This window comes from Staurois parvus, unplaced genomic scaffold, assembly GCF_062004578.1.
Source record: "Staurois parvus isolate SC_StPar_1 unplaced genomic scaffold, SC_StPar_1.0 ptg002574l, whole genome shotgun sequence".
In the NCBI taxonomy this organism is placed as follows: Eukaryota; Metazoa; Chordata; class Amphibia; order Anura; family Ranidae; genus Staurois; species Staurois parvus.
Window position 1 is genome coordinate 1 of NW_028320370.1, and position 19,701 is coordinate 19,701.

General features: G+C 52.4%; 1 protein-coding gene across 1 annotated transcript in view; it reads right to left on the bottom strand.

The window, feature by feature from the left end:
* Positions 1-3,272: 3,272 nt before the first annotated feature.
* The window catches only part of LOC149430626 (neuralized-like protein 4), a 50,083-nt gene continuing 33,654 nt past the window's right edge, over positions 3,273-19,701 (bottom strand). The window contains exon 23 of the mRNA XM_089666178.1: positions 3,273-3,468. Coding sequence (XP_089522304.1) covers positions 3,305-3,468 — 164 coding nt within the window. The 3' untranslated portion in view covers positions 3,273-3,304. The remainder of the gene's footprint in view (positions 3,469-19,701) is intronic.

The window sequence follows — 19,701 nt, forward strand, 5'->3', positions numbered from 1 at the left end:
AGGTAACTGTGGGAGGAGTCATCCTAATACAGAGGTCAGGGGGAGGAGCCCCATAGCTGATGCTGCTGGACTTCTCTTATGTGCACTTCTCCTTCCAGAACCAAAGAGGAGGAGGGCGCTATTACACCAACCATGAACTGCCATCGCCTCCACCCGACACTCCCCACAACCCGGCAACCAACCGACACTCCCCGCAACCCGGCAACCAACCGACACTCCCCGCAACCCGGCAACCAACCGACACTCCCCACAACCACCCGACACTCCCCACAACCCGCCAACCACCCGACACTCCCCACAACCTGGCAACCACCCAACACTCCCCACAACCAACCATCCACCCGACACTCCCCACAACCCGGCAACCAACCGACACTCCCCACAACCCGGCAACCACCCAACACTCCCCACAACCCGGCAACAACCCGTCACTCCCACCCGACACTCCCCACAACCCGGCAACAACCCGCCAACCACCCGACACTCCCCACAACCCACCAACCACCCGACACTCCCCACAACCCGGCAACAACCCGTCACTCCACCCAACACTCCCCACAACCCGCCAACCACCCGACACTCCCCACAACCCACCAACCACCCAACACTCCCCACAACCCGCCAACCACCCGACACTCCCCACAACCCGCCAACCACCCGACACTCCCCACAACCCGCCAACCACCCGACACTCCCCACAACCCACCAACCACCCAACACTCCCCACAACCCGCCAACCACCCGACACTCCCCACAACCCGCCAACCACCCGACACTCCCCACAACCCGCCAACCACCCGACACTCCCCACAACCCGGCAACAACCCGACACTCCCCACAACCCGGCAACAACCCGACACTCCCCCACAACCCGGCAACAACCCGACACTCCCCACAACCCGGCAACAACCCGACACTCCCCACAACCCGGCAACAACCCGACACTCCCCACAACCCGGCAACCAACCGACACTCCCCACAACCCGGCAACCAACCGACACTCCCCACAACCCGGCAACCAACAAACACTCCCCACAACCCGGCAACCAACAAACACTCCCCACAACCCGGCAACCAACCGACACTCCCCACAACCCGGCAACCAACCGACACTCCCCACAACCTGGCAACAACCCGACACTCCCCACAACCCGGCAACCAACCGACACTCCCCACAACCCGGCAACCAACCGACACTCCCCACAACCCGGCAACCAACCGACACTCCCCACAACCTGGCAACCAACCGACACTCCCCACAACCTGGCAACAACCCAACACTCCCCACAACCCAGCAACCAACCATCCCCTCAACACTCCCCACAACCCAGCAACCAACCATCCACCCAACACTCCCCACAACCCGCCAACCACCCATCCACCCAACACTCCCTACAACCTGGCAACAACCCGACACTCCCCCACAACCCGGTAACCAACCATCCACCCAACACTCCCCACAACCCGCCAACCACCCATCCACCCAACACTCCCCACAACTCGGCATCCACCCAACACTCCCCACAACCCGGCATCCACCCAACACTACCCACAACCCGGCAACCAACCATTCACCCAACACTATCCACAACCCAGCATCCATCCAACACTACCCACAACCCAGCATCCATTCAACACTACCCACAACCCGGCAACCAACCATTCACCCAACACTATCCACAACCCAGCAACCAACCATCCCCCCAACACTCCCCACAACCCAGCAACCAACCATCCCCCCAACACTCCCCACAACCCAGCAACCAACCATCCACCCAACACTCCCCACAACTCAGCATCCACCAAACACTCCCCACAACCCGCCAACCACCCATCCACCCAACACTCCCCACAACCCAGCATCCACCCAACACTCCCCACAACCCGGCAACCACCCATCCACACAACACTCCCCACAACCCAGCATCCACCCAACACTCCCCACAACCCGGCATCCCCCCCAACACTACCCACAACCCGGCAACCACTCATCCACCCAACACTACCCACAACCCAGCATCCACCCAACACTCCCCACAACCCGGAAACCTCCTATCCACCCAACACTCCCCACAACCCAGCATCCACCCAACACTCCCCACAACCCGGCATCCACCCAACACTCCCCACAACCCGGCATCCCCCCCAACACTACCCACAACCCGGCAACCACTCATCCACCCAACACTACCCACAACCCAGCATCCACCCAACACTCCCCACAACCCGGAAACCTCCTATCCACCCAACACTCCCCACAACCTGGCATCCCCCCAACACTACCCACAACCCGGCAACCACTCATCCACCCAACACTACCCACAACCCAGCATCCACCAAACACTCCCAACAACCCATCAACACCCATCCATCCAACACTCCCAGCAACCCATCAACACCCCATCCATCCAACAACCCATCAGCATCCCATCCATCCGACACTCCCAACAACCCATCATCACCCCATCCAACACTCCCAGCAACCGATCAGCACCCCATCCATCCAACACTCCCAGCAACCAATCAACACCTCGTCCATCCAACAACCCATTAGCACCCCATTCATCCAACACTCCCGACAACCTATCAGCACCCCATCCATCCAACACTCCCAACAACCCATCAAAACCCCATCCACCCAACACTCCCAACAACCCATCAACATCAACACCCCAACAAACTATTCATATTCTATCCACCCAGCACTCCATCATCACCCCATCCACCCAACCTTCCCAGCAACCCATCCATCCAACCAACACCTCATCCACCAAACACTCCCTCAACCCATCAAACCCCATCCATCTAATAACCCATCAGCACCCCATCCATCCAACAATCCCAACAACACATCAAACCCCATTCATTCAGCACTCTCAATCAGCCCCCTGTGACAGGAAGAGGACAGTATAAATGTTACACATAAAAGGGAGACTGTATTGGTGTACAGACAGACAGACAGACATTCTCCCTGAATTACAAGCAGACCCTTCCTATATACACAGACACATATACTACACATACACAGAACATGTAACATAGATCCTATATACTACATATACACAGAACATGTGACATAGATCCTATATACTACACATACACAGAACATGTAACATAGATCCTATATACTACATATACACAGAACACGTAACATAGATCCTATATACTACACATACACAGAACACGTGACATAGATCCTATATACTACACATACACAGAACATGTAACATAGATCCTATATACTACACATACACAGAACATGTAACATAGATCCTATATACTACACATACACAGAATGTGATACTCACTGTACTTTAGGGCAGAAGTCGGGAAGGCCGGCGTATCGCAGTGTTGGAGACAGTACAACGCTCTGCACCTCGCGGCTCTGCAAGACATTGGGCTCAGACGCTGGGAAACCATTCTGAGGATCTGACTTCATGGGCACGGAGGTGAGGATACAGGAGGAGCCTGCGGAGGACAGTACATGGTATATACATAGTATATGGACACAGAGGGGAGGATACAGGAGGAGCCTGCGGAGGACAGTACAGGAGGAGCCTGCGGAGGACAGTACAGGAGGAGCCTGCGGAGGACAGTACAGGAGGAGCCTGCGGAGGACAGTACAGGAGGAGCCTGCGGAGGACACAGGAGGAGCCTGCGGAGGACAGTACAGGAGGAGCCTGCGGAGGGGACATATGCTATATACTTCGTAGGACACAGATAAATATAATTGGATCTTTTTCTATAAATTTACGAAATCCATTTCTTGGAGGACGTCACGGGACACAGAGCAGACTATTCATGACTATGTGGGTTACAGGCCACCTACAGGAGAACAGACACTGGCTGACCAATCAGAGAGGATGTTCTCCCCTAAATAGCCCCTCCTACACAGGAAGTACTTCGGGTTGTAGCAAGCAATGAAATTCCAGAAAGAGGGGCGGGACCTCTGTGTCCTGTGATGTCCCCCAAGAAATGGGTTTTCTAGGTAATTTTCTTTATGGTACCTCATGGGGGACACAGACAGGCTATTCATGACTATGGGGGATGTCCCAAAGCAAGAAGACATTTGAAGGGAGGGTGACACCACAACCATCATCAATAATCCCTCAGGACCTACTCAGCCGCCCAAAGGCAGAATCCCCCGCAGCCGACACCCACCTGGTAGAATCTTGTGAATCTGTGAACAGACGGCCATGTTTGTGGCCTTGCAAACCTGAGCCACTGACGCCTGATGGCAGGTTACCCAAGATGCTCCCTCACTCCTGGAGGCGTGTGCCTTCACCCAAAAGGGTGGGACATTACTTTCCAAACCATAGGCTTGAAGGATCAATTGTCGGATCCATTGTGAAATAGTCGCCTTGGATGCCACCTTCCCCTTCCTAGGCCCCTCTGGCAGCACAGATCATCCGACCTCCTAACCTGTGCCGTCACCATCAAGAGGACCCTTACAGAACGACCCACATCCAAGGTATGCAGAGATCTTTCTCTTGCTGACTGAGGCCTAGGAAAGAATGAAGGCAGAACGATGTCATGATTGAGATGAAAACTGGAAACCACGTTTGGTAAAAAGGATGGATTAGGTCACACCACCACCTTATGATGCCGAACCAGAAATGGTTTTCTGCAAGATAGAGCTGCCAGCTCCGACACCCTTCCCGCACAAGTGATTGTCACTAGAAACAACACCTTACGAGTCAACAGGACCAGTGGAATCTCTCCAATAGGTTCAAATGGTGGCTTTTACAAAGCCTCTAAAATCAAGTCCAGGTCTAAAGGTCACAAGAGGCAACCTGACAGGAGGAGCCATACGCATCAATCCTTGTAAAGAAGTGCGGAGCAAAGAGTGAGACGCAATGGGTCTCTGGAGGAAAATAGCGAATGCTGAAACCTGGCCCATAATGGTACCAACAGCCAAATTCTTCTGCAACCCTGTCTGAAGAAACGGACAGAATCCTACCAATCACATACTTTCCTGGGTGCCAGAGACAACAGGTCTGGCCGATACGGCACGGACCACGACCTGTCCACTGCCAGCTTCACTATGTCTGTGTACCAGGCCCTCTGGGGCCAGGCCGGAGCAATCATATCGCCGAAGTAGACTCCTCCCGAATCCTGCGTAAGAGACGCGGTAGCAGCTGGATCGTAGGGAAGGCATAAATCAGTGAAAACGGTCTCCAAGGAATCACTAAAAGCATCTACCCCTGCCGCACGAGGGCCTCTTACCCTGGACACAAAAAGATCGACCTTGTTGTTGAACCTGGATGCCAACAGACCTACGCCCAGGCAACCACATCGCTGCCAGATTTCCTTGAAAACATCAGAATGCAAACCCATTACCCTGGAATCAACTGCCGCCAACTGCGATAATCCTCCTGACAATTTTCCACACCTGCAATGAACACGGCTGACGACTTGGAACAGATCTCTCTGCCCAGGTCAGAATGTAGTTCACTTCCTTCTGAGCACCACGACTCCTGGTACCACACTGGTGCTCGATGTATGCGACTGCTGTGACATTGTCGGACTGAATCCTTACAGACCAACCCTGAAATCTGGATGTCCGATACCTCAGAGACAGCCTCACTGCTTCAAGTTCCAGGACATTGATGGGAAGAACCCTTTCCCGTGGAAGCCATGTTCCTTGATCTGCGGCCTCCTCCAGAATGGCCCCCCAAGCTGAAAGACTGGCATCGGTGGTTACGAACATGGACACCACTGGCCGAAAGGATCTTTCTTTCTCCAAATTGTGAGTCAACCACCAATTTAGGCTTTGCAGTACCTCTGGAGACAGAGATATGCAGTAATCCAGGGCCGGAATCTTCTTGTTCCAAACAGACAGAATGTAACCTTGTAGCGGCCTGGAGTGGAATTCGGCATAGGGAATAGCCTTGAATGAGGACACCATCTTCCCCAGCAACCTCATACAGAGGCCAATTAAAAGAATTGAAGGACACCTATTGGCCTTCAAACTGTAAACCTTGTTCCTCAGGGCGCAACATTTCCCTATAGGCAGAAACACCTTTCCCTTTGACCTTCCCCAAATACTCCAGGCTCTGCACTGGTTCCAGGATCGACTTCTTGAGGTTGAGCACCCAGCCCAGCTGTTCCAGGATCTGCATCATAAGGACCACATTCTACTTGAGACCTAGCGTCAACCAACCTCTGAGCAAGAGATTGTCTAGATAACCTGTGACCGATACCCCCCGAAGTTCTGAGTAACCCGATTACTGGAACAAGCATTTTTGTGAAAGCTCTGGGAGCCGTGGCCAGCCCCAAACAGTAGTGCTATGAACTGGAGATGCTGAGCCCCTACCACAAACTGCAGAAATCTTTGGCGAGGAATGCATATTGGTGCATGCAGGTATGCATCCTTGTTGTCTATGGAGGCCAAAAAATCTTCCTCCTGTGGGGAGGCCACTACTGACTGAACCGATTCCATATGAAAGGATCGGACATTTAGAAACTGATTCAGCCCCTTGAGGTCCAAAATGGGCCTTACATCCCCAATTTGGTTTCGGGACTGTAAACAGGTTGAACAAAATCTCCGAAACCTTTTTGTGATCACCGAGACAATAGGCAAACGAGAGCCTGAAATAAAGCTCTTCCTTTCTCTGGATTTATAGGTACATTTGATTTTAGAAACTGGGGAGAGTGAAAGACCCAAAGTTCCAGTCCATACCCCAAGAAATTGTGGAAATGAATCATATGTCTTGGATTAGAGCCCTCCATGCAGCCACAAATATCAAAGCCTTCCCCATACCCCAACAAGTTGGGGGTGACCCTTCATAAGGAGGCAGGCCTTGGATCTGCCTTGGATAACGTTTGCACCCAGGGCCTCCTTGGGTTTTAATTCTGAGTTCTACCTCTGGAGGCTTGTTGATGTTTTTGACCTCTCAAATGGTCTTCGTTATGTGAGTGTGGTTGCCGTACCCACAATTCTCCTCTTCTTTTCCATACTCTTCTTCCGTTTTTATTCTTCCTGTATCATTTCATTTGTCCATGTTTTGCAGCTTGTTGTTCTTTCGTCTCCCTGGTGCACGGGGGTTCCAGTCACCTCGGGGCTGGAGGCCTTTAGGACTGGGATCAGGGGCGGTGTGGCCTTTCTACCAGGGAGAGGCTTGGATTGCACTCTCCCCGGCGGCTGCCCTTCCTGGTCCTGTCTTCTGTGCGTCGGTGTGACGTCATCGGGATGGCGCCATGCAGCCAGCCTGGGCAGCGATAGGTCCGTCCATATGCATCTTATCATCATAGATGCTGATTGGAGCATTTCTAAGTCCAACTGGGGTATATAAACACCACCTTGAGGGCTCATATATTGCTGGTGCAGCCATGGTGACACATTGTCCAATCAGACCTGGTGAGCTACAGTTGCAAGAAAAAGTATGTGAACCCCTTGGGATTACGTGGAGTTTTGCATGAATTGGGCATAAAATGTGCTCTGAACGTCATCTAAGTCACAACAATAGAAGAACACAGTCTGCTGAACATAATACTACACAAACATTAGATGTTGCCATGGTGTAATTGCACATAACATGTAAACATTCACAGTGCAGGGAGGAAAAAGTATGTGAACCTTTGGACTTAATAACTGGTTGACCCTCCTTTGGCAGCAATAACCTCAACCAAACGTTTCCTGTAGTTGCAGATCAGACCTGCACAACGATCTGGAGTCATTTTGGACCACTCCTCTTCACAAAACTGTTTCAGTGTAGCAATATTCTTGGGATGTCTGGTGTGAATCGCTCTCTTAAGGTCATCCACAGCATTTCAATGGGGTTGAGGTCAGGACTCTGACCGGGCCACTCCAGAAGGCGTATTCTGTGCTGTTGCAGCCATTGTTTTGTTGAATGACTTGTATGCTTTGGGTCATCATTGTCCTGTTGCATCACCCATCCTCTGCGGAGCTTCAGTTGGCGGACAGATGGTCGTACGTTTTCCTGCAAAATGTCTTGATAAACTCTGGAATTCATTTTCCCATCAATGACAACAATCCGTCCAGCCCTGAGGCAGCAAAGCAGCCCCAAACCATGATGCTCCCTCCGCCATGTTTCACAGTGGGGATGAGGTTTTGATGTTGGTGTGCTGGGCCTTTTTTTCTCCACACATAGTGTTGTGTGTTCTTCCCAAACAACTCAATCTTGGTGTCATCTGTCCACAGTATATTCTGCCAGTAGTGCTGTGGAACATCCAGGTGCTCTTTTGCAAACTTCAAGCATGCTGCAATATTCTTTTTGGCCAGCAATGGCTTCCTCCGTGGTGTCCTCCCATGTACTCCATTCTTGTTTCATGTTTTCCTTATTGTAGATGTGTCAACAAAAATGTTAGCATGTGCCAGAGATTTCTGTAGGTCTTTAGCTGACACTCTGGGATTCTTCTTTACCTCATGCAGCATTCTGCGCTGTGCTCTTGCAGTCATTTTTACAGGACGACCACGCCTAGGGAGAGTAGCAACAGTGCTAAACTTTCTCCATTTGTAGACAGTCTGTCTTACCGTGGACACAGGAACATCAAGGCTCAAGGAGATACTTTTGTAACCCTTTCCAGCTTCATGCAAGTCAACAATTCTTGATCGTAGGTCTCCTAAGAGCTCTTTTCTGCGAGGCATGGTTCACATCAGACAGTGCTTCTTGAAACCAGTAAACCCAAAACAGGTGTCAGCAACACATCCAATATCATCACACTGATTGGAGTCAAGGTTGGCTCACTCCTGGCTCCAGTTAGCTCTGGGAGAAGTCATTAAGCTAGGGCCTCACATACTTTTTCCTCCCTGCGCTGTGAATGTTTACATGTTTTGTGCAATTAAACCATGGCAACATCTAATGTTTGTGTAGTATTATGTTCAGCAGACTGTGTTCTTCTATTGTTGTGACTTAGATGACATTCTGAGCACATTTTATGCCCAATTCATGCAAAACTCCACGGAATCCCAAGGGGTTCACATACTTTTTCTTGCAACTGTATATATGTTTTTGAATCATTTCTGGAAACGTTTTTCTATATGAACAGCCGTATACGCCTCGATCAGGACGATACTATCTCTACTATACGCTTAGAACATCAAAAGGTTTTCCGTTTTTGGGATTTGGATGCCAAGTCATCGCTTATTGTCTCCCGACACTTATGTACCCCTATTTGGGGCAGCACAGCGGCTAAATGGTTGGTACTTCCGTCTGGCAGTACAGGGGCCCTCGGTTCGAATCCCAACCATGGCACCGCCTGCCTGGAGTTTGCATGTTCTCCTAGTGCCTGCGTGGGTTTCCTCCGGGTACTCCGGTTTCCTCCCACACTCCAAAGGCATGCTGGTAGGTGAATTGGTTCCTGTATCAATTGGCCCTAGTATGTGAATGTAAGTTAGGGACCTTAGATTGTCCGCTCCTCGGGGGCGGGGACTGATGTGAATGTACAATATATATGTACAGTGCTGCGTACATTGATGGTGCTATATAAGTACCTGAAATAAATAATAAATGTAAGTGCTCCTATCCTTCCTTCCTTCACTGATTGTTTGGTATATGTGTATTATTTATCTACACAGTACTCCCTAGACTAATCTTGGGGATCAGGTATCCCGCTTGGTCGCCCCTTGGTGGCTTTGGAGGGGCCCCTCCAGGAGACGAATCGAGCGACGGTGGTTTTCCCTCTGTCCTTTTCTTTCCCCACTTCTGGTATGAGAGGATGGTGGAGTCTTCGGCTTCACCGAATGATTTCAATCTTGGCGGTTTTCTCACGTGGTTTGCCCCCACCCGGGTCTATGTACCTGTGAATGGTGCTTTATGGGACTGATCACACCGGGGCTATGTACCTGTGAATGGTGCTTTATGGGACTGATCACACCGGGGCTATGTACCTGTGAATGGTGCTTTATGGGACTGTGATCACACCGGGGCTATGTACCTGTGAATGGTGCTTTATGGGACTGATCACACCGGGTCTATGTACCTGTGAATGGTGCTTTATGGGACTGTGATCACACCGGGTCTATGTACCTGTGAATGGTGCTTTATGGGACTGATCACACCGGGTCTATGTACCTGTGAATGGTGCTTTATGGGACTGTGATCACACCGGGTCTATGTACCTGTGAATGGTGCTTTATGGGACTGATCACACCGGGTCTATGTACCTGTGAATGGTGCTTTATGGGACTGATCACACCGGGTCTATGTACCTGTGAATGGTGCTTTATGGGACTGATCACACCGGGTCTATGTACCTGTGAATGGTGCTTTATGGGACTGTGATCACACCGGGTCTATGTACCTGTGAATGGTGCTTTATGGGACTGATCACACCGGGTCTATGTACCTGTGAATGGTGCTTTATGGGACTGATCACACCGGGTCTATGTACCTGTGAATGGTGCTTTATGGGACTGATCACACCGGGGCTATGTACCTGTGAATGGTGCTTTATGGGACTGATCACACCGGGTCTATGTACCTGTAAATGGTGCTTTATGGGACTGATCACACCGGGTCTATGTACCTGTGAATGGTGCTTTATGGGACTGTGATCACACCGGGTCTATGTACCTGTGAATGGTGCTTTATGGGACTGTGATCACACCGGGTCTATGTACCTGTAAATGGTGCTTTATGGGACTGTGATCACACCGGGTCTATGTACCTGTGAATGGTGCTTTATGGGACTGATCACACCGGGTCTATGTACCTGTAAATGGTGCTTTATGGGACTGATCACACCGGGTCTATGTACCTGTAAATGGTGCTTTATGGGACTGTGATCACACCGGGTCTATGTACCTGTGAATGGTGCTTTATGGGACTGATCACACCGGGTCCATGTACCTGTGAATGGTGCTTTATGGGACTGATCACACCGGGTCTATGTACCTGTGAATGGTGCTTTATGGGACTGTGATCACACCGGGTCTATGTACCTGTGAATGGTGCTTTATGGGACTGATCACTCCGGGGCTATGTACCTGTGAATGGTGCTTTATGGGACTGTGATCACACCGGGTCTATGTACCTGTGAATGGTGCTTTATGGGACTGTGATCACTCCGGGGCTATGTACCTGTAAATGGTGCTTTATGGGACTGATCACTCCGGGTCTATGTACCTGTAAATGGTGCTTTATGGGACTGATCACACCGGGTCTATGTACCTGTAAATGGTGCTTTATGGGACTGTGATCACACCGGGTCTATGTACCTGTGAATGGTGCTTTATGGGACTGATCACACCGGGTCTATGTACCTGTGAATGGTGCTTTATGGGACTGTGATCACTCCGGGGCTATGTACCTGTGAATGGTGCTTTATGGGACTGATCACACCGGGTCTATGTACCTGTGAATGGTGCTTTATGGGACTGTGATCACACCGGGTCTATGTACCTGTGAATGGTGCTTTATGGGACTGATCACACCGGGTCCATGTCAGACCTATGTAAAGATTTCATACATGATGATATGTTCACCGTGGGTGTCGTGTCTTTGGAGCACTTCTCAGGAAGAGATTAGGATTGGTCTCGAAACGCGTCGAGTGCAAATACACGCACGACTCGTTCCCCTTCATCTACCCGAAAACTCGGTGATACCGCCAGATTGTGCACCTTTGTGCCTTTTACAATATTGTAGAAATAAAATAAGGTTTTTAAAATGAATATTCTTTACAACATGTTTGGTTTAACCAGTTCCCTACCGAAGGGCGGCTACAGCCCAGTTGGCTGGTTCTGGGACCACGTCCATGGGCATCATTCCAGGACACGCCCCCAATCATGGCAGCCTTTTACCACGTGATCAGCTGTGTCCAATGACAGGAGATCACCAGGTAAATACAACATGAGGAAAGTACTGCCAAGATCCGGCAATTGTCAGCAAAGGGATCGGCACTGATCATCAATGCCGATCAGTGCCGCCCACCTGTGCCCAGCAGGGCCACCCAGCAGTGCCAGCTCGTTGGTGCCTCATATCAGTGCCCATCAGTGCCTCCTATCTGCGCCGCCTATCAGTGCCGCCTATCAGTGCATCCTATCAGTGCCGCCTATCAGTGCCGCCTATCAGTGCCGCCTATCAGTGCCGCCCACCTGTGCCCAGCAGGGCCACCCATCAGTGCTGCCTATCAGTGCCGCCTCATCAACGCAGATCAGTGAGGAGAAAAATTACTGGTTTGCAAAATTGTATAATAGAAACAAACAAACAAAAAAACTTTTTTTTTCAAATTTTTTGCTATTTTTTTGTTTATAGCGCAAAAAATAAAACCCCCAGCGGCAATTAAATACCACCAAAAAAAAGCTCTATTTGTGTGCAAAAAGGATAAAAATGTCATCTGGGTACAGTGTTGCATGACCGCGCAATTGTCAAAGTGTGATAGCGTTGAAAGCTGAAAATTGGTCTGGGCAGGAAGGGGGTAGAAGTGCCCGGTAGGCGGGAAGGGGGTAGAAGTGCCCTGTAGGCAGGAAGGGGGTAGAAGTGCCCGGTGGGCGGGAAAGGGGTAAAAGTGCCCGGTAGGCGGGAAGGGGGTAGAAGTGCCCTGTAGGCGGGAAGGGGGGGGAGGTGCCCTGTAGGCGGGAAGGGGGTAGAAGTGCCCGGTAGGCAGGAAGGGGGTAGAAGTATCCTGTAGGCAGGAAGGGGGTAGAAGTGCCCGGTGGGCGGGAAAGGGGTAGAAGTGCCCGGTAGGCGGGAAGGGGGTAGAAGTGCCCTGTAGGCGGGAAGGGGGGGAGGTGCCCGGTAGGCGGGAAGGGGGTAGAAGTGCCCGGTAGGCGGGAAGGGGGTAGAAGTGCCCTGTAGGCAGGAAGGGGGTAGAAGTGCCCGGTGGGCAGGAAAGGGGTAAAAGTGCCCGGTAGGCGGGAAGGGGGTAGAAGTGCCCTGTAGGCGGGAAGGGGGTAGAAGTGCCCGGTAGGCAGGAAGGGGGTAGAAGTATCCTGTAGGCAGGAAGGGGGTAGAAGTGCCCGGTGGGCAGGAAAGGGGTAGAAGTGCCCGGTAGGCGGGAAGGGGGTAGAAGTGCCCTGTAGGCGGGAAGGGGGGGAGGTGCCCTGTAGGCGGGAAGGGGGTAGAAGTGCCCGGTAGGCGGGAAGGGGGTAGAAGTGCCCGGTAGGCGGGAAGGGGGTAGAAGTGCCCGGTAGGCGGGAAGGGGGTAGAAGTGCCCGGTAGGCGGGAAGGGGGTAGAAGTGCCCGGTAGGCGGGAAGGGGGTAGAAGTGCCCGGTAGGCGGGAAGGGGGTAGAAGTGCCCGGTAGGCGGGAAGGGGGTAGAAGTGCCCGGTAGGCGGGAAGGGGGTAGAAGTGCCCGGTAGGCAGGAAGGGGGTAGAAGTGCCCGGTAGGCAGGAAGGGGGTAGAAGTGTCCGGAAGGCAGGAAGGGGGTAGAAGTGTCCTGTAGGCAGGAAGGGGGTAGAAGTGTCCGGAAGGCAGGAAGGGAGTAGAAGTGTACTGTAGGCAGGAAGGGGGTAGAAGTGCCCTGTAGGCAGGAAGGGGGTAGAAGTGCCCTGTAGGCAGGAAGGGGGTAGAAGTGCCCTGTAGGCAGGAAGGGGGTAGAAGTGCCCTGTAGGCAGGAAGGGGGTAGAAGTGCCCTGTAGGCAGGAAGGGGGTAGAAGTGCCCTGTAGGCAGGAAGGGGGGTAGAAGTGCCCGGTAGGCAGGAAGGGGGGTAGAAGTGCCCGGTAGGCAGGAAGGGGGTAGAAGTGTCCTGTAGGCAGGAAGGGGGTAGAAGTGTCCTGTAGGCAGGAAGGGGGTAGAAGTGCCCGGTAGGCAGGAAGGGGGTAGAAGTGCCCGGTAGGCAGGAAGGGGGTAGAAGTGCCCGGTGGGCAGGAAGGGGGTAGAAGTGCCCGATGGCAGGAAGGGGGTAGAAGTGCCCGGTAGGCAGGAAGGGGGTAGAAGTGCCCGGTAGGCAGGAAGGGGGTAGAAGTGTCCGGTGGGCAGGAAGGGGGTAGAAGTGTCCGGTGGGCAGGAAGGGGGTAGAAGTGCCCGATGGCAGGAAGGGGGTAGAAGTGCCCGGTGGGCAGGAAGGGGGTAGAAGTGCCCGGTAGGCAGGAAGGGGGTAGAAGTGCCCTGTAGGCAGGAAGGGGGTAGAAGTGTCCGGTGGGCAGGAAGGGGGTAGAAGTGTCCTGTAGGCAGGAAGGGGGTAGAAGTGTCCTGTAGGCAGGAAGGGGGTAGAAGTGTCCTGTAGGCAGGAAGGGGGTAGAAGTGTCCTGTAGGCAGGAAGGGGGTAGAAGTGTCCTGTAGGCAGGAAGGGGGTAGAAGTGTCCGGTAGGCAGGAAGGGGGTAGAAGTGTCCGGTAGGCAGGAAGGGGGTAGAAGTGTCCGGTGGGCAGGAAGGGGGTAGAAGTGTCCGGTAGGCAGGAAGGGGGTAGAAGTGTCCGGTAGGCAGGAAGGGGGTAGAAGTGTCCTGTAGGCAGGAAGGGGGTAGAAGTGTCCTGTAGGCAGGAAGGGGGTAGAAGTGCCCGTTAGGCAGGAAGGGGGTAGAAGTGTCCTGTAGGCAGGAAGGGGGTAGAAGTGCCCGGTGGGCAGGAAGGGGGTAGAAGTGCCCTGTAGGCAGGAAGGGGGTAGAAGTGCCCGGTAGGCAGGAAGGGGGTAGAAGTGCCCGGTAGGCAGGAAGGGGGTAGAAGTGCCCGGTAGGCAGGAAGGGGGTAGAAGTGCCCGGTAGGCAGGAAGGGGGTAGAAGTGCCCGGTAGGCAGGAAGGGGGTAGAAGTGCCCGGTAGGCAGGAAGGGGGTAGAAGTGCCCTGTAGGCAGGAAGGGGGTAGAAGTGCCCTGTAGGCAGGAAGGGGGTAGAAGTGCCCGGTGGGCAGGAAGGGGGTAGAAGCGCCCGGTGGGCAGGAAGGGGGTAGAAGTGCCCGGTAGGCAGGAAGGGGGTAGAAGCGCCCGGTAGGCAGGAAGGGGGTAGAAGCGCCCGGTAGGCAGGAAGGGGGTAGAAGTGCCCTGTAGGCAGGAAGGGGGTAGATGTGTCCGGTAGGCAGGAAGGGGGTAGAAGCGCCCGGTAGGCAGGAAGGGGGTAGAAGTGCCCTGTAGGCAGGAAGGGGGTAGAAGTGTCCTGTAGGCAGGAAGGGGGTAGAAGTGCCCTGTAGGCAGGAAGGGGGTAGAAGTGCCCTGTAGGCAGGAAGGGGGTAGATGTGTCCGGTAGGCAGGAAGGGGGTAGAAGCGCCCTGTAGGCAGGAAGGGGGTAGATGTGTCCGGTAGGCAGGAAGGGGGTAGAAGCGCCCTGTAGGCAGGAAGGGGGTAGAAGCGCCCTGTAGGCAGGAAGGGGGTAGAAGCGCCCGGTGGGCAGGAAGGGGGTAGAAGTGCCCTGTAGGCAGGAAGGGGGTAGAAGTGCCCTGTAGGCAGGAAGGGGGTAGAAGTGCCCGGTAGTTGAGGGGGTTAATTTGTGCCTTAAAAGTCCCATTGCTAAGAGGGGTTTTCCGTTGTATCCGGATAGGGATGATTATAACCTATAACAATGATGACGCTCTCCTATCACAATACTCACATAAATAATACTAAACTCATCCAAAACAAAAATGAAATAGAAGTTCATACAATCAAATAGAATGTCCCAAGAATTGTGTCCAAAAATTCCAACTGTCCCTCTTTCCCCTTATTGCAGATATTATATTCTCATACATATGATTTTAGAGGAGGTAATACACTATTATAGGTTTATTGTTTTGAGGTTCATGAAGAGCGATAAGACAATTGGGATTTCACACTGGATTTGGAAAGAGGGACATTTGGATTTTCTGGGCTTCTATTTTGGACACAATTCTTGGGACGTTCTATTTGATTGTATGATCTTCGATTTCATTTGTTGGATGTTTAGTATGATGGGAGTATTGGGATAGGAGGGCGCCATCATTATACAGAGACGGTTATATGGATTTACTTTCAAGGGTGAAAGGATTACTTTTCCTAAAGGGTGTGTGAGATGTAGTCGGGTGTGTGAGATGTAGTCGGGTGTGTGAGATGTAGTCGGGTGTGTGAGATGTAGTCGGGTGTGTGAGATGTAGTCGGGTGTGTGAGATGTAGTCGGGTGTACGAGATGTAGTCGGGTGTGCGAGATGTAGTCGGGTGTGCGAGATGTAGTCGGGTGTGCGAGATGTAGTCGGGTGTGCGAGATGTAGTCGGGTGTGCGAGATGTAGTCGGGTGTGCGAGATGTAGTCGGGTGTGCGAGATGTAGTCGGGTGTACGAGATGTAGTCGGGTGTGTGAGATGTAGTCGGGTGTATGAGATGTAGTCGGGTGTGCGAGATGTAGTCGGGTGTGCGAGATGTAGTCGGGTGTACGAGATGTAGTCGGGTGTACGAGATGTAGTCGGGTGTACGAGATGTAGTCGGGTGTGTGAGATGTAGTCGGGTGTACGAGATGTAGTCGGGTGTACGAGATGTAGTCGGGTGTACGAGATGTAGTCGGGTGTGTGAGATGTAGTCGGGTGTACGAGATGTAGTCGGGTGTGCGAGATGTAGTCGGGTGTGTGAGATGTAGTCGGGTGTATGAGATGTAGTCGGGTGTGTGAGATGTAGTCGGGTGTGTGAGATGTAGTCAGGTGTGTGAGATGTAGTCGGGTGTGTGAGATGTAGTCGGGTGTGGGAGATGTAGTCGGGTGTGTGAGATGTAGTCGGGTGTGGGAGATGTAATCGGGTGTGTGAGATGTAGTCGGGTGTGTGAGATGTAGTCGGGTGTATGAGAGAAGGCATCTACAATTTAGTCGGGTGTGCGGAGGACGTATTTATTGACGGATAGGGATGACGCCATTTCTTGTACCACGCCCATTTCTCTGCTCTGTGTCTGGAGACTGGGACCTGTGTGTGATGAAACAACTGCCTGGTAGATGAGGGGCCAGTAACCGAAGCCCCCGACACCTTCAAATGAAGGGCATTTGGATTTCCTCCTAAAGGGTAGAAGAGAACTCTTTCCCCCGAAATCTTTTGGAAAGAAAACTTGCCAACAGTTATTTGCATGGCAGCTGTGCCGACCTTCAGCCACAAAACCCTGAGCATGTTCCAGATAGACGCAGCGGCTCAGACTGCCCAGCCGCTTCTGGCCTGTCAGGAGAGGATATTCCAGCGGACGTTCGGCTGGGTTCCTCAGGACCTGGCGGTGGTACATTAGTGCCCTTTCCTGCTGCACCTCCCCCACTCCGCTTTCTGGAAGACCTAGTGTAAAATCTGTGCGCATCCACTGGTAAACACAGACCCCAAGATACAGCTATGCAAGTAGTGTGCTGAAGAAAAACCACCAATACAAATGCTGACCTTATGATCCCCCACCATGGGTGACTGCTGACTGACCGGCCAACTATCCCCCCTCGAGGTGCCCTCACTAAATAGCCCGCTCTGTTTCTCAGCCGCAGGAAATTCCCCAGCAGCAGCCAATGTGCGTCCCGGCCTCCTGAAACAAATATGTCCGACTTCCGTTTCTGGCCGCTACAGCACATGTGCGCACGATCCTCGCATGCCCATTGAGTGTGCACAGATCCGCGCACGCGCCCTACGACCGGTCACAAAACAATGGCGAGCACTCCCCCTGGTGGAAACCTCAGTCAACAACACCTCTCCTTTCCCCCCCAATTTAGAGCTTTGTTGTTTCTCTTTACAGAGAGAAGAAAAGGAAGATATCTTACCAGTCCTGCCCCAGGTCCCTGACTTCCACCAGGCACCAACCTTCACCCATCACGGCAGGTATTGTCATACAGATCTTCAAGGACCCGGTCCCCATACTGAGGGGCCACTGCCTCAGACCCGTATAGCACCCCGCTGGAAGTACCATGGTCAGAATTAAAACCGCACAGGGTTCCATCTGCACGGGGTCCAGCGCTGTAAGGCTGCATTACAGGCCAACCCTAAGGATTCTTCTCCTTGGGGCGAGGCTCGGATACCAACCATTTTGGCTCATAGCTTTCTGAATGGATCCGATTAAAGTCCCTGATTCTCTAATGGAACCCTTCTGGACCTTCAGGTAAACTCCAAGAGTACAGCAACACTTTCAGTGACCATCCACGTTACAGACACCGGCAAAAAAAACTGAAGTACTTCCTGTGTAGGAGGATTATATAGGGGAGGACCTCCTCTCTGATTGGTCAGCCAGTGTCCATTCACCTATAGGTGGCCTATAACCCGCATAGTTATGAATAGCCTGCTCTGTGTCCTGTTATGTACGATAAAGAAATATGGTGGATACAGGAGGAGCCTGCGGAGGAGAGCATAATCTCCCAACCTTCAAGATGTAGATCAGGATACAAGATTCCACCAATGACCGACTCCATGTTCTGCCAGGGTGTCCAGGACGTCTTCCCGTGCGGTGGACTGGTATCCATCACGTGGATATTCTACTCCCAGACTCCAGAGCTGGATTTCTGAGCCACCAAGCCTGGGACACCAGACTGATGTGTTCTTGGACCGGACTTATCTGTCCCACAATACTGCTTTGTATGGATCTGGAGTGAAGCTGGGCAGAAGTGGGACTACCTGGAAGAAGACCACCATCAGATCCAGGACACAACTCCTGGACTGAAGTACATGAGTCTGGAAGCAAAGAGTCTGAAGTATCTCCGGAGGGGGGAATACTACGACTCAACCCAGAGACTCCAAGTGGTGAGTCCGTTCCAGTGCAGATTTCTGAAGGGTCCATCCGAATGGCTGTCTGGGAGCGAAGAGTCTGAAGTATCTCCGGAGGGGGGAGTACAACGACTCAACCCAGAGACTCCAAGTGGTGAGTCCGTTCCAGTGCAGATTTCTGAAGGTCCATCAGAATGGATGTCATACTCAAACCCATGTGTCAGGAATGGGCTCACCTGCCTTGAGGGCTGCAGTACCAGTGCTGGCCAGCGGGTGCTTTCAGCAGCCAGGATCTCACTCCTGCAATCAAGCCATCACCTGAGGCTGATTGCAGGAGGTATATTTAAGCAGCACCAGGCCTGCAATCAGTGCCTTGGTGTTGTCCCATGAGCCCCTGTATCTTGTTCCCGATTGTCCTGTACTCCTGATTGCCTTGCTGCCGACCCTGCTTGATCCTGACCTTGCTGACTTCTCCTGCTCTGACCCCTGGCTCGTTTGACTACTCTTCTGGATATCCCTATCGATCTGAACTCCTGTTACCGAACCCGGCGAGTGACCCGACTACTCTATGCCTGCTGCCTTGTACCGTGCTGTCCCCACTGTTACCGACCCGGCCTGTCTGACCAGGCTTGCTACTCTGCCATCCATCCGTCCTGCAGGGACCTATCTGCCTCTTCACGTCAGGCTCTTACCAGTGTATACCTCTGGCGGATCTCTCTACCACAGGCGGGTGTACTCAGGGGCCGCGACCTGGTTCCTGTCTGCTCCAAGTCCATCCCCACCATCAGGGGCCCTGGTGAACAAGCAGACTGGGTCTTAGACCCCGCGCTCTGGGGGATCCTGTCCTGTGGATTGCTAGAGGTACCGCCAGGCGGTATCTGACAGAACCATACGGCCTGCCTGACCATTCCACCTCTCCAGCCCTGACTACGCCTGTGTTCCCGCACACTGATATTAGTGGAAGGTTGGTTTTGTTACGGTGCGTTTTGTATATTTGTATATTGTTATTACATCATTCCTGAAGCCTGTTACTTCCCTGTGACAGTCCACACATTTCTGGTCATACCCGGATCCCTGACACCATGGGTCTTAATGTGGAACTTGATTTAAATGGTTTCATTAGTGATTTGTAATTTCATTGTTTACATATATTTTCGTACACGTCTTTTATGTCTAGTTGTTGTATTCTGTATCTTGGGATTTATTGTGGG